A 12,681-nucleotide genomic window follows, 5' to 3' on the forward strand; every position below is an offset into this window, starting at 1 on the left:
TCTGCTGTACACAAAGGAAGATATTTTGAAGGAAGTTTGTAACCAGGACGCTTTGGGGCACCATTGACTTCCATAGTAGGAAAAAAATACTATGGAAGTCAATGGTGCCCCAGAATTAATCAGTTTCTCACATTCTTCAAAATATGTTCCTTTGTGTTCAACAGAACAAAGAAATTGATACAGGTTTGGAACAACCTGAGGTTGAGTAAATGATGACAGAATTTAAATTTTTGGGTCCCTTTAAGTATTAAATATTTTTGACGAGATTTTAATAAAAACAAAATGAATTGCAACAAAATGAATCCCTTAAACCTATCAATAAATCATGATATTTTTGAAATGCTATAGAAAAAAAAAAATTGTTAAAAATGTAATATCTTTAAGTCTCAACATATATTGTGTAGGTCAACGCACAGAAATCATTCGGGTTAGAGGAAGTAAGCTGTTTCCTGTTTGGAAAAATGCAAGTTTGACATAAAGGAAGATGAACTACAATAGAGCACTTTGATGAATTTATTTAAAATATAATCATATATATGAATCTAAATATATAATATATTTTTATATGAAGAATAGTTAGATTCATTCTTATTTGTGTAACTTCTCGGTTAAATGAAATAGGGGCATAGCGCCATCCACCATTACAAAACTGTAAATGCAAGCTCTTTAGGGAAGCGGTTCTATTGGTTCTTCAGGCTTCGATGCAGTTGTGTTGATTTGTTTCCTAAAATGAATGACAGCGCTCGAAAAATGGCGCTTAAGATTTTGGTTGGTTCGCGAGCACCTAATTAGCATATTATGGGTGGGGCTTTCGTATTCCCAAAATAAACGAGGAAGAAATGCATGTCGCAACCTGCTGGATGTACAGGCTCTTACAGTAATTCATTCTCATGAATCGCACTGAATTGATCCTTCAATTATCTGACATTTCCTCTTTCAGTTTTAATAATATTTAATAATAATTAGTTTTCCGTTTGTTCATCGCACATAAAGACTGCTTGAGAGTCGAGACTGTTACAATGGCAAGTTCAGAGGTAAAGATCGCTCATCTCTCTAAAGTTTGTCCGATTTAGTGCGTTTCTTGTGTCACAGGCTTTCCAAACCTGTCAGTAACAGCGAGCGGCGAGAGCTTACCGTAATGTTTATGTTTTTATTTTGTGTTGAACAGGGAAATAAACTATGGGGTGGTCGTTTTGTGGGAAACACCGACCCTGTAATGGAAAAGTTCAACTCGTCAATCTCGTACGACCAGCGCATGTGGGAGGCTGATATTAAAGGGAGTAAAGCATATGTCAAAGCCTTACAGAAAGCAGGTCTGGTCACCCAAAACGAGATGGAACAGATCCTTACAGGCCTTGACAAGGTGATTTTACTACTTATCACACTACATAATTCATAAACCTGTCTGGTTGCTTCCAGGTTATATGTGTGTTATTTTACAGTGTCATCTTTCTCATGAAACTTCATGAACCACCGTGCACTATGGTACTGCTTTGTAAATATTCACCAGAATACTGTACCATAGTCCACACCAAAGCTTAATACATCACAGACAAAAATATGCCCTGACACAGACATCACCATGTTCACACAACAATAGACATGTGACAATGCTGATGACATCTATTGTAAACTTCATTGAAGCTACAGTCATTCAACGTCTGGTATTTTGTTCTGGCAACATGATAACGAGACAACTGGGGCTAGTTGTCACACATTTAATGCAGTGAATATTTCGTTTTTGAATATCATGTATAAGTACATTACAAAAAAAAGCTATTGTAAATTTTCACTGTTATTGACCAGGAAAAAAGTGACAGTTCATTGGAGACACAATAGAGTACCTTTTTTTTAGGCCAACCCGGAAGTTAGCGGCGCACGGGTTCCCTCGATCGAAAGCCTATGCATTTTTCCCATAGACTTTTGGAAAATCGCAAAAAATAAGCTGTGTGTTTAAGAAAGGGTTATGACACGTACACATTTTGTCTATCAAGATAATTTTTACAAGTTAATACAACATTAATACATTTTGAAGCCTAAATAAAGTCGTCAGATATAAAAAGCTAACCGTAGGCTATAACGGACTACAGCACACCATGGTCGCGGATCAACGTCACCACCACCAAACTTCCACAAACTTTATTTATAAAATAACTTTATTTAAAAAGACTTTGGGGCGATGGAACCGGAAGTCCTAAAATGCTAACTCGCTTCCCGGTTTTGCCTACAAAAACACGTCATCCCTGAGGTACTCTATTGATCATGTGAACATGGCCTGGTATTTAAATAGTAAAACAATTATAACAGCAAAAATCTAAAAGGTAATGTACAAAACCATTAAATTATTATTTTGACCAACAGTCACTGTAATTAATGTATTGTATAAATTTAAAGCACATAATAATTGAAAGTTTACCCTGATGTAATCTATTATTGTTCAGAGAGTAACCCTTCAGATTAAATCTATATAGTTCTTATCTCTATATAATATAGACATTTTATTCACCTTATTTTTCAATACAGAAGTAAGTTATGAATGTGAATATGAAGGTTCAAGACTTCTGATTCGTTAGCCACTCTAAGTAAATAACTAGAAGAATAACAAAGTGCAGTAAATGGTAAAACTATTTACACTACAAAACTGTGTGTTTATAATAAATTAAAATAATATGATAAAAAAGTTTGCAATATCAAGCAGCACTGCTTTTGTACATCTAAAATAACTTAAAATGGATGGCACTGGAAGCCTCGCACATTCAATTTAAAAATGGTTGCACCTGCTATTAAATTAAAAATAAGGTTGATATTTTACCCTTAAAGTTAAACAAATTTGGAAGATTTTGGTATTTTAGTTTGAAGAATAAAAAAAAAAGACAAAAATATTCTAATTTAAAAGGATAGTTCACCCAAAAATTCTGTCATTAATTATTCACCCTCAAGTAGGTCCAAACCTGTATGAATTTCTTTGTTCAGCTGAACACAAAGGAAGATATTTGGAAGAATGGTTTTAACCAAACAGATCTTGCCCCCTTTGACTACCATAGTATTTTTTTTCCAAGTATGGTAGTAAATGGGGGGCGAGATCTGTTTAGTTACTGACATTTTTCCAAATATCTTCCTTTGTGTTCAGCTGAACAAAGAAATTCATACAGGTTTGGAACTACTTGAGGGTGTGTATGACAGAATTTTCATTTTTGGGTGAACTATCCCTTTAAAGGGTTAGTTCACCCAAAAATGCAAATAATGTCATTTATTACTCACCCTCATGTCGTTCTACAGCCGTAAGACCTTCGTTCATCTTCATAACACAAATTAAGATATTGTTGATGAAATCCGATGGCTCAGTGAGGCCTCCATTGCCAGCAATGTTACTGCACCTCTCAAGATCCATAAAGGTACTAAAAACATATTTAAAACAGTTCATGTGACTACAGTGGTTCTATCTTAATATTATAAAGCGACAAGAATACTTTTTGTGCGCCAAAAAAACAAAATAATGACTTTTCAACAATATCTATATGGGCTGATCTCAAAACACTGCTTCAGAGCTTTACGAATTGAATCAGTGGATCGGAGTGCCAAAGTCACGTGATTTCAGCAGTTTAGCCGTTTGATAGGAGATCCGAATCACTGATTCAACTCAAAAGATTCATAAAGCTCAGAAGCTTCATGAAGCAGAGTTTTGAAATCGGCCCATATAGATATAGTTGAAAATTCATTATTTTTTTTTATTTTTTTTGGTGCACAAAAAGTATTCTTATCGCTTTATAATATAACGATAGAACCACTGAAGTCACATGAACTGTTTCAAATATGTTTTTAGTACCTTTATGGATCTTAAGAGGTTCGGTGACATTGCTGGCAATGGAGTCCTCACTGAGCCGTTGGATTTCATCAACAATATCTTAATTTGTGTTCCGAAGATGAACGAAGGTCTTACGGTTGTGGAACGACATGAGGGTGAGTAATTAATGACATTATTTTCATTTTTGGGTGAACTAACCCTTTAAGACAGCATTTGAAACCAGCATAATATGGGGCAGCATAACAACTGCTAGAGAAAACACGCACATTTATTTAATTGGATTTTTAATTCAACATCAAAAAAGATATAGCATTAGTGACACCTAGCACTGTTTCCCCTATATGGCTGTAAATAAATATTGTAAATTTCAGTAAAAAACAAATGATAAGAAATCAAAAAGAGTTATCAGACATTTTACTTCATTGTCACTGACTGTTCACAGATTTTTAAAAATATCTTTATCAGGTTTTTGATGAGTGGTCCAAAGGCGAGTTCAAGATCAAACCAGGAGATGAGGATATTCACACAGCCAATGAACGCAGACTAAAGGTCAAAAGAAAACACTCTACTAAGAAGATACTTAAGAAGATAAAGATTTTATCAACATACCATGTGGTGTAGTTTATAATTCTTTATAATGAAAATAATAATATTCAGTCAATGTACATGTCTTCTTTTAAAGGAACTTATTGGCGATCCAGCTGGAAAGCTTCACACAGGCAGGAGCAGAAATGATCAGGTTTGGCTTGGACCGAATTTGGTCACATGATATTTCCTATACAGGCATGGCTTTAACTGAACAGTTTTCATTTGTTGGATAAAGGTTGCAACAGATATGCGGCTCTGGCTACGGGACGCTATTACTACTCTGAAAGAACTAGCTTTGCAGCTCATCAACACTATGGTGGAAAGAGCTGCTGCGTAAGAATGCTTAATAATTTAGATACCTGTAGAGATCTGACTAATGTACAATTACCAAACACACCTTCCTTTGTCCAATCAGAGAGATTGACATCCTCTGCCCTGGATACACTCACATGCAGAGGGCCCAGCCAATCAGATGGAGTCACTGGATTCTCAGGTGCATTTCAAAGAAGAATTCAGTCTTAAAGGGATAGTTCACCCAAAAATTGAAATTCTGTCATCATTTACTCACCCTCAACTTATTCCAAACCTGTATTAATTTCTTTCTTCTGCTGAACACACAAAAAAAGATATTTTGAAGAATATGGTTAACCAAACAGTTGATGGACCCCCATTGACCTCCATTGTATGGAAAAAAAATACTATGGGGCCCATCGTTTGGTTACCGACATTCTTCAAAATATTTTCTTTTGTGTTCAGCAGATGAAAGAAATGTATACATGTTTGGAAGAACTTAAGGGTGAGTAAATGATGACAGAAGGCAAAGCTACAGTAAAGTGTCAAGTGTTGTGACTTTGTACATAAGGACTTCATCCTGTTGATACATATGTATGGTCACAATTATTCATTGTTCATCATTTCTTGCAGTCATGCAGTGGCGATAAGCAGAGATGTTGAGCGGCTGGAGGACATCAGAAAACGTGTTAATGTGATGCCCCTAGGAAGGTTAGTTTTGTGTTTATACAGTACACTACTGTAATACTGTACTGTTTAAACAGTAAGTGTCTTATCTGTGAGTATCTTATGCTCACCAAGGCTGCATTATTTGATCAAAAACATGCTGATTTGGTTCTCAGGAAACATTTCTTATTATTATAAATGGTAAAAAAGCAGTTGTGCTACTTTATATTTTTGTGGAAACATTCTTTGATGAATAGAAAGTTCAAAAGAACAGCATTTATTTGAAATACAAATCTTTTGTAACCATATAAATGTATTTACTGACACTTTAGTGCATCATTTTTAATGCATCCTTGCTGAGCAAAAGTATTTAGTTCTTTCAAACAAAAACAGAACACACTTCACACTTTCATTGTATTAAATAGATCTTTTTGAGATACATTGAAATATGATATATATATTTGCCTTGCAGTGGAGCTATTGCTGGGAATCCCTTCAACATTGATAGAGAACTTCTTCGTCAAGGTTGACGTAATTTTATGAATTTGATTTCTTGTTATTCGTGTTTTCATATTAAATATTTATGCAAGTTCATTTCTTTTCCTATATAATTAATGATTCGTGAAGTATGTTCCTGTGATATATGTTTGTGTATACAGGTCAAACTGGTCACCTGTTTGAATTTTTCCATCTGATTTATAATTTTTTTTTTTTTTTTAATCACTCCCCAGAGCTAAATTTTGACAGGATCAGCATTAACAGCATGGACGCTACTGGACAGAGGGATTTTGTTGGTATGTATAATCATGCTTCAAAAATCATCTAAGAGTAAGTAAGTAACAGACATCAGCGTCTCTTGTAATAAAAGGGACTGTTCACCTAAAATGAAAATTTTGTAATCATTTACTGACCCTCATGTCTTTTCCTATATGACCTTAATTCATCTGTGAAACATAAAAGAAGATATTTTGAAAAATGTCTGTTTTTTGTTTGCTTGTTTTTGTTTTGTTTTGTTTTATTTTTGTTTGTTTTTTTTGGTCCATACAACGGTCAATGGTCACCAAAACTTTGGTTACCAGCATTCTTCAAAATATCTTTTATGTTCCACAGAAGAAAGAATTCATCCAGATTTAGAACAACATGAGGATGAGTAAATGATGCCAGAATTTTCATTTTTGGGAAAACTATCACTTTAACTGAATGTGTTTGTGTATGTTTTTGGACAGTGGAGTTTCTCTTCTGGGGATCAATGTGTCTCACACACCTCAGCAAGATGGCAGAGGATCTGATTTTGTACAGTACCAAGGAATTCTCCTTCATCACTCTGACTGATGCATACAGGTGAGGACAGCACATGATCCATAATGGGAAGTGACAGCAGTGGTTAATCTTGAAAACAGAATACAAAAATCATTAAAGGGGTGGTTGATTATGATTTCACTTTTTCAACTTTAGTTAGTGTGTAATGTTGCTGTTAGAGCATAAACAATATGTGCAAAGTGACGATGCTCAAAGTTCAATGCAAAGGGAGATATTTTCTTTTAAAGAATTCTCTGTTTAAGGACTACAACAAACGGCTGGTAGAGACAAGTTTTTTCCCGGGTTGGTGACATCACTAACCCTAAAACTTATATAAGCCCTGCCCTGGAGAACACGCAACAAAGGGGGTGAGGCAATGTTGGGCTGCTTTAGAGAAGAGGAAGAGTTGTTGTAGTAGAGTGTTGTTGCCATGCCGTCATTTTCCGCCCAACTGCTTCACAAACGAGGGTCAATTCAACGCTAGATTTGCACAAAAGATTAACATGGCGGCACTTGCTAGTTGATGACTTGAATCAGCTCCACAGCAACTACATAAATTTATCCACTAGTCTCTCCATCAGTGTCAGACAAACAATGTAAGGCTGAACACGGATATTGACAATCGTCATTTTGGCTGCGTGAGATTCTCCAGCTTTGTTGTTGTTGAGCAACCGAAGCGTGAGCTGTTAAAGCTCCGCCCTCTTTTGAAAAGCAGCCGGGAGCAGCTGCTCATTTGCATTTAAAGGAACACACAAAAACGTTGTGTTTTTGCTCGTACCCAAATAGGGGCAAATTTGACAAGCTATGATAAATGATCTGTGGGGTATTTTGAGCTGAAACTTCACAGACACATTCTGGGGACACCAGAGACGCATATTACATCTTGTAAAAGGGGCATTATAGGTCCCCTTTAAAAACTACACTCATCTGGCTGTGCATGTGCTAGAGCTGCACGATTCTAGATAAATTGAGTGTCGTGATTTTATTGTTTAAATTAGAGGTCACGATTCTGAAAAGAAAACTAAACAAAACAGTCTATTTAAAAAATATATTTAATTAATTTGAAGTAATTAAAAAAAAAATTGGTTTGAATGAATTATTGCTGAATTATTGCTTATAAGGACTTGCTCATAAAGGCTTCGCTTGTTTCATTACTGGATGAATCAGCGTTTTTGAACCAATCTCTTTCATGAATGATTCAGTGACACACATTTTTTAACAGTCATTTGTCGCCACCTACTGGCGTAACGGCGATCTTTATTTCAAGCGTCAAGTTTCAAAAGTGATTTACTCTGTTTTGATTGCTTCCATAGACATCAGTGTTTATATCCGAACTATAAACTAGGGATGCACCGATACCAAGCTCATGTACTTGTACTCGTACTCGTAAAAATACCCCCGATACCAAAGACCGATACCTCACGTGACGTAACTGACAGAATTTTCTGTGAACAGATACACTGACGGCAGCAGCAGAAACAATGTCAGCCTCAGGGGTGTGGAAATACTTCAAAATTAATGATGACAACCCACATATTGCGAACTGCATGCTTTCAATCACAATTCGTTATCGATTAGTGAAGGCGAGATAGGCGGAATCGCGCTGAATGACACAGACTAGAAGCGCTCTCTCTTTCTTGCGCGCGATCCCAGTTCTCTCAGACAGCGCGCGATAAGTTCTCTTTGCGCCTGAATGGTCAAATGCACACATAGTTATCAAAATGTCCATCGTGTGGAGTATCTCACGTAAATACAGTCGGTTAAGGCTTAAGTGGACGTAAACATTTGGGTGAAAAGAGGATATGTGTCAGTATCCATGGATTCGGTCTTAAAGGGACCGTAGCCTATATTTGTCATTAATGTTAATAAAACAACAAAATATGTTAAATAAATGTATACATGGTAAATAAACCTACTGTATCTGAAAAAACAAGTTTATTTAATTTTTATCTCTATAGTATTTGTTGTATTGTTTGTAATTTGTTTGTAAATTTCTTTTTATATAACAACAATCATATATATTAGTAATTATGCCCTTTGAAGTTTATTGGACACTGTGAATTTTTTGTTCTTTAAGTTTGTGACAAGCACATAAAAATTATTACTTTTTTCATGAGAGTAATAATAAAGAAGCTGTCCTTTATTCATTAGTCTTACTGTGTTGTGCTTGGAAAACTGCAATATCACCAAAAAAAAAAAAAAAAAGAGAGAGAGAAAGAGAAATTAATAAACATATAGGCATCGGTATCAGCGAGTACTAGAAAAAAAGTATCGGTACTCGTACTCGGGCCTTAAAAAATGGTATCGGTGCATCCCTACTATAAACTTAAATGCCAGTATTTCTAATAAGACTGTTTGTGAAGCTGTTTCATACCTATACATGACAACTGCAGACTCCAACGCAGATCTGAATGTTCGCTGTGATCGTACTTGTCAAAGGTTTAATAGACACATGTTTCATGAGCAGCAAATCAGCATATTAGAATGATTTCTGAAAGATCGTGCGACACTAAAGACTGGAGTAATGATACTGAAAATTCAGCTTTGCCTTTTTTTTTTTTTTTTGCAACCTTGGTGAACATAAGACTTTTTTCAAAAGCATAAAAAAAAAAAAATGCAGATTTAAATGTGGCTGAATTTGACTTTGCAAAGTCTCTTTTTGTCTTGAAGAAAACAGTTATTAACCTACAACAATTTGCCTAGTGGTTTGAACTCAAGAATGTGTCTTGTGTGAAGGCCCCATAATACCCCATAATGTCACAGCAGACAGAGATCATTAATTTGAAGCCCTTGGGTTAACGGCATTTCTTCTTACATGTTCTGCATTATTTTTACCCCGCTTGCCACGTATGCACATTTTCATCATGAAACTGGCTTGTGCTTAAGGCAGAATCGCAAATTAATGGGTCTTGATTCGGATGACTTTTATGGTACAGTTGCACAGAAATGTCAGTGACGTACACATGTACGTGCTCCTGCCATTACACACTTTCCATTGTAAGAGGAAATCAATTTTCTTCTCATACTATAATTTTATGGCCTGTGAAATGTTTGGTCTGTTAACATTAACTGATTTATCTTTATTAACCACATGCTGGCTGCTGCACAGGTGGTACTGACCTTAGTTAACTAGTAAATGTTTGCTCATAAATAATTATTACCTATTTATTAACACAAATACCATGTTAGGTAAAGCTGACTATCTGTTTTGGAGTGCAGGATTCAAACAGGTTGTCTTAATTGGTGAATGACACTCAACACAGTGGCCTTGGGACACAGATACTGTGAACACGAGCTGGCTGATGTGTGCTGAGGGATTCACTCCACTTCTGCTTTGTATGTGTGCCTAATGTGTGTAGTTAATCAGAGCTGTTGTGTTTATGTTTGTGAGAGCAGCACTGGGAGCAGTTTAATGCCTCAGAAGAAGAACGCAGACAGCCTGGAGCTCATCCGCAGCAAAGCAGGACGAGTGTTTGGCAGAGTAAGATACTACACTGACTAATGGAGCCAACACAAAACACGAGTACTGGCCTACAGAGATAATCACGTCATTAAAATAACTGGTCTTATGATTAAGATCAATCTATGGGAAATTTAATAAATAGCTCAAGGGCTGTCAATTTAATGTTATTAATTTAGGGATGCACAATATAATCGTACCTTATAGGTTATTGGATCATAGATATGTAATAGCACATGCTTATTTCTCTTATTTCTGAATTTAGATTACGTTCGCTGTCATCTAACTCTCACTTAATCTTCAAAAACATTAATAATTTAGTAACATTGTTAAATATCATCTTTATTATGAATAAGGTCAAAATGATTATTAATTTTTCATAAAAGTAAATAGTAATATTTAAAATATTATTTAATAAAATTAATAAATATTAACACTCAAATTTACAATTAAAATTTTTTACAACAAAAACCATCAGGATTTATCTCAAAATGGTTATTCATTTTTCATATTGTACATTATAATGTTGTGATGCCTAAATTCACTTCAAAAGGGATCGTATTTAATATAGATAAAATCATATTTTAATATTGGCAATTTATTGTTATGGGCTGTAACATGAAAATAATTATCGGCCAGAATTTTCATAACAGTGCATATATTTTTATATTTACTAATATTTAAAATATTAATAAAATTGAACATATTACTTTTACTTTTAATATTATAATATTTAAAATATTATTTAATAAAATTAATAAATATTAACACTCAAATTTGCAATTAACAATTTTTACAACAAAAAACATCAGGCTTTATCTCAAAATGATTATTCATTTTTCATATTGTACATTATAATGTTGTGATGCCTAAATTCACTTCAAAAGGAATTATATTTAATAAAGGTAAAATCTTATTTTAATAATGGCAATTTATCGTTATGTGCCAAAACATGAAAATAATTATTGGCCAGAATTTTCATAATAGTGCATAATATTAATTATGAAGAAAGTAATATTACAAATATTTAAAATATTATTTAATAAAATTAATAAATATTAACACTCAAATGTACAATTAACAATTTTTACAACAAAAACCATCAGGCTTTATATCAAAATTATTATTCATTTATCATATTGTACATTATAATGTTGTGATGCCTAAATTAACTTCAAAAGGAATTATATTGAATAAAGATAAAATCATATTTTAATATTGGCATATTTCATAACAGTACATGCATCCCTAGATTAATTATGAAGAAAGTAATATTACAAATACTTAAAAGATTTATAAAATTAAAAAAAAAAAATTTAAAAGTAAAATTTATAAATATTAACACTCAAATTTACGATTCACAATTCTTACAACAAAAAAACGTCAGGCTTTATCTAATTTAATTTTCATTGTAATACAGTGTGCAGGGTTTCTGATGACTCTCAAAGGCTTACCCAGCACATACAACAAAGACCTACAGGTATGTTCATAACAGGCAGAAAATGAGATTATTTTGCTTTCAACCATCTTCTGATTATACATTTTATCACTGCAGGAGGATAAGGAGGCCATGTTCGACACGTATGATACAGCATGCGCTGTGCTGCAGGTGGCGACAGGCGTCATTTCAACTCTAAAGGTGAGAGACAGGTTATACTACAAGTTTATGTTGTTTCGTTATGGACAGTGGCAAACAAAAACAAAACCTCGGTTAAATAACAAGTAGGTGAAATGCTGAAAAAGATGCAAACTTGTTGGGCATGTATCCATTGTCAGTCTGCACTTTGACCAATGTTAGGAATTGTTGTTTTATTTCCTGACTTTTCCATTCCTCAGGTCAACCAAGTAACAATGGAATCGGCCCTCAGCCCAGATATGCTGGCCACTGATCTTGCCTACCACCTGGTCAGAAAGGGAGTGAGTCCATCAATCCATCTACTTACAGTATATAGCTTTTGCGTTTCAATTGAGCTGAATGAAATCTGATATATATACATATATATCAAAGGTGCCTTTCAGAGAGGCCCACAGTTGTGCTGGAAAAGCCGTCTATATTGCTGAGACTAAAAACATCAGTCTATCTGAACTCACTGTAGAGGACCTTCAAACTGTCAGGTCAGCAGGCACATTCAAATGATTATGGCTTATAGAAGCATATGAAATGTTTTTATTTTTACTCTTTATTTATTTGTTTCTCTCTTTCTCTCCAGCCCTTTTTTTGACAAGGATGTTTCTTCAGTGTGGGACTACATCAGAAGTGTTGAACAGTACACCGCACCCGGTGGCACGGCGAGAAGTAGCATTACAGCTCAAATCGAGCACTTTAGAACCTGGTTACAGGCTCAAAAACAGTAACCCTATTCTCAAGGTCAGCAGCAGGTGCTCTTTCTTCAAAAATGAATTTGGCATGTTATGCCTGCTATTATCTCATGTCATCACAGATTCAGTTGAAGTCAAGGGTTTGTCTGCGTGTTACATATAAGTTCCAGTGGTTCAAAATGAGGATTTTATATGACTAACAACATGTACAATGAAATATGGTTGCACTTGAATAAATAATTTGTGCAGTCAC

General features: G+C 34.6%; 1 protein-coding gene across 1 annotated transcript; it reads left to right on the forward strand.

Annotated features, from left to right (window-relative positions):
- Positions 1-787: 787 nt before the first annotated feature.
- asl (argininosuccinate lyase) lies at positions 788-12,680 on the forward strand. The gene is made up of 16 exons (XM_051876676.1): positions 788-1,034; positions 1,169-1,363; positions 4,271-4,354; positions 4,488-4,544; positions 4,629-4,726; positions 4,809-4,886; positions 5,318-5,395; positions 5,823-5,875; positions 6,082-6,144; positions 6,577-6,691; positions 10,046-10,130; positions 11,530-11,589; positions 11,665-11,748; positions 11,946-12,026; positions 12,118-12,224; positions 12,320-12,680. Exons 1-16 carry the CDS (start codon positions 1,020-1,022, stop codon positions 12,462-12,464), a joined length of 1,398 nt encoding a protein of 465 aa, XP_051732636.1. The 5' UTR covers positions 788-1,019; the 3' UTR covers positions 12,465-12,680.
- The last annotated feature ends 1 nt before the right edge of the window (position 12,681 follows it).

The sequence above is a fragment of the Ctenopharyngodon idella genome, chromosome 21 (genome assembly GCF_019924925.1).
Source record: "Ctenopharyngodon idella isolate HZGC_01 chromosome 21, HZGC01, whole genome shotgun sequence".
In the NCBI taxonomy this organism is placed as follows: domain Eukaryota; kingdom Metazoa; phylum Chordata; class Actinopteri; order Cypriniformes; family Xenocyprididae; genus Ctenopharyngodon; species Ctenopharyngodon idella.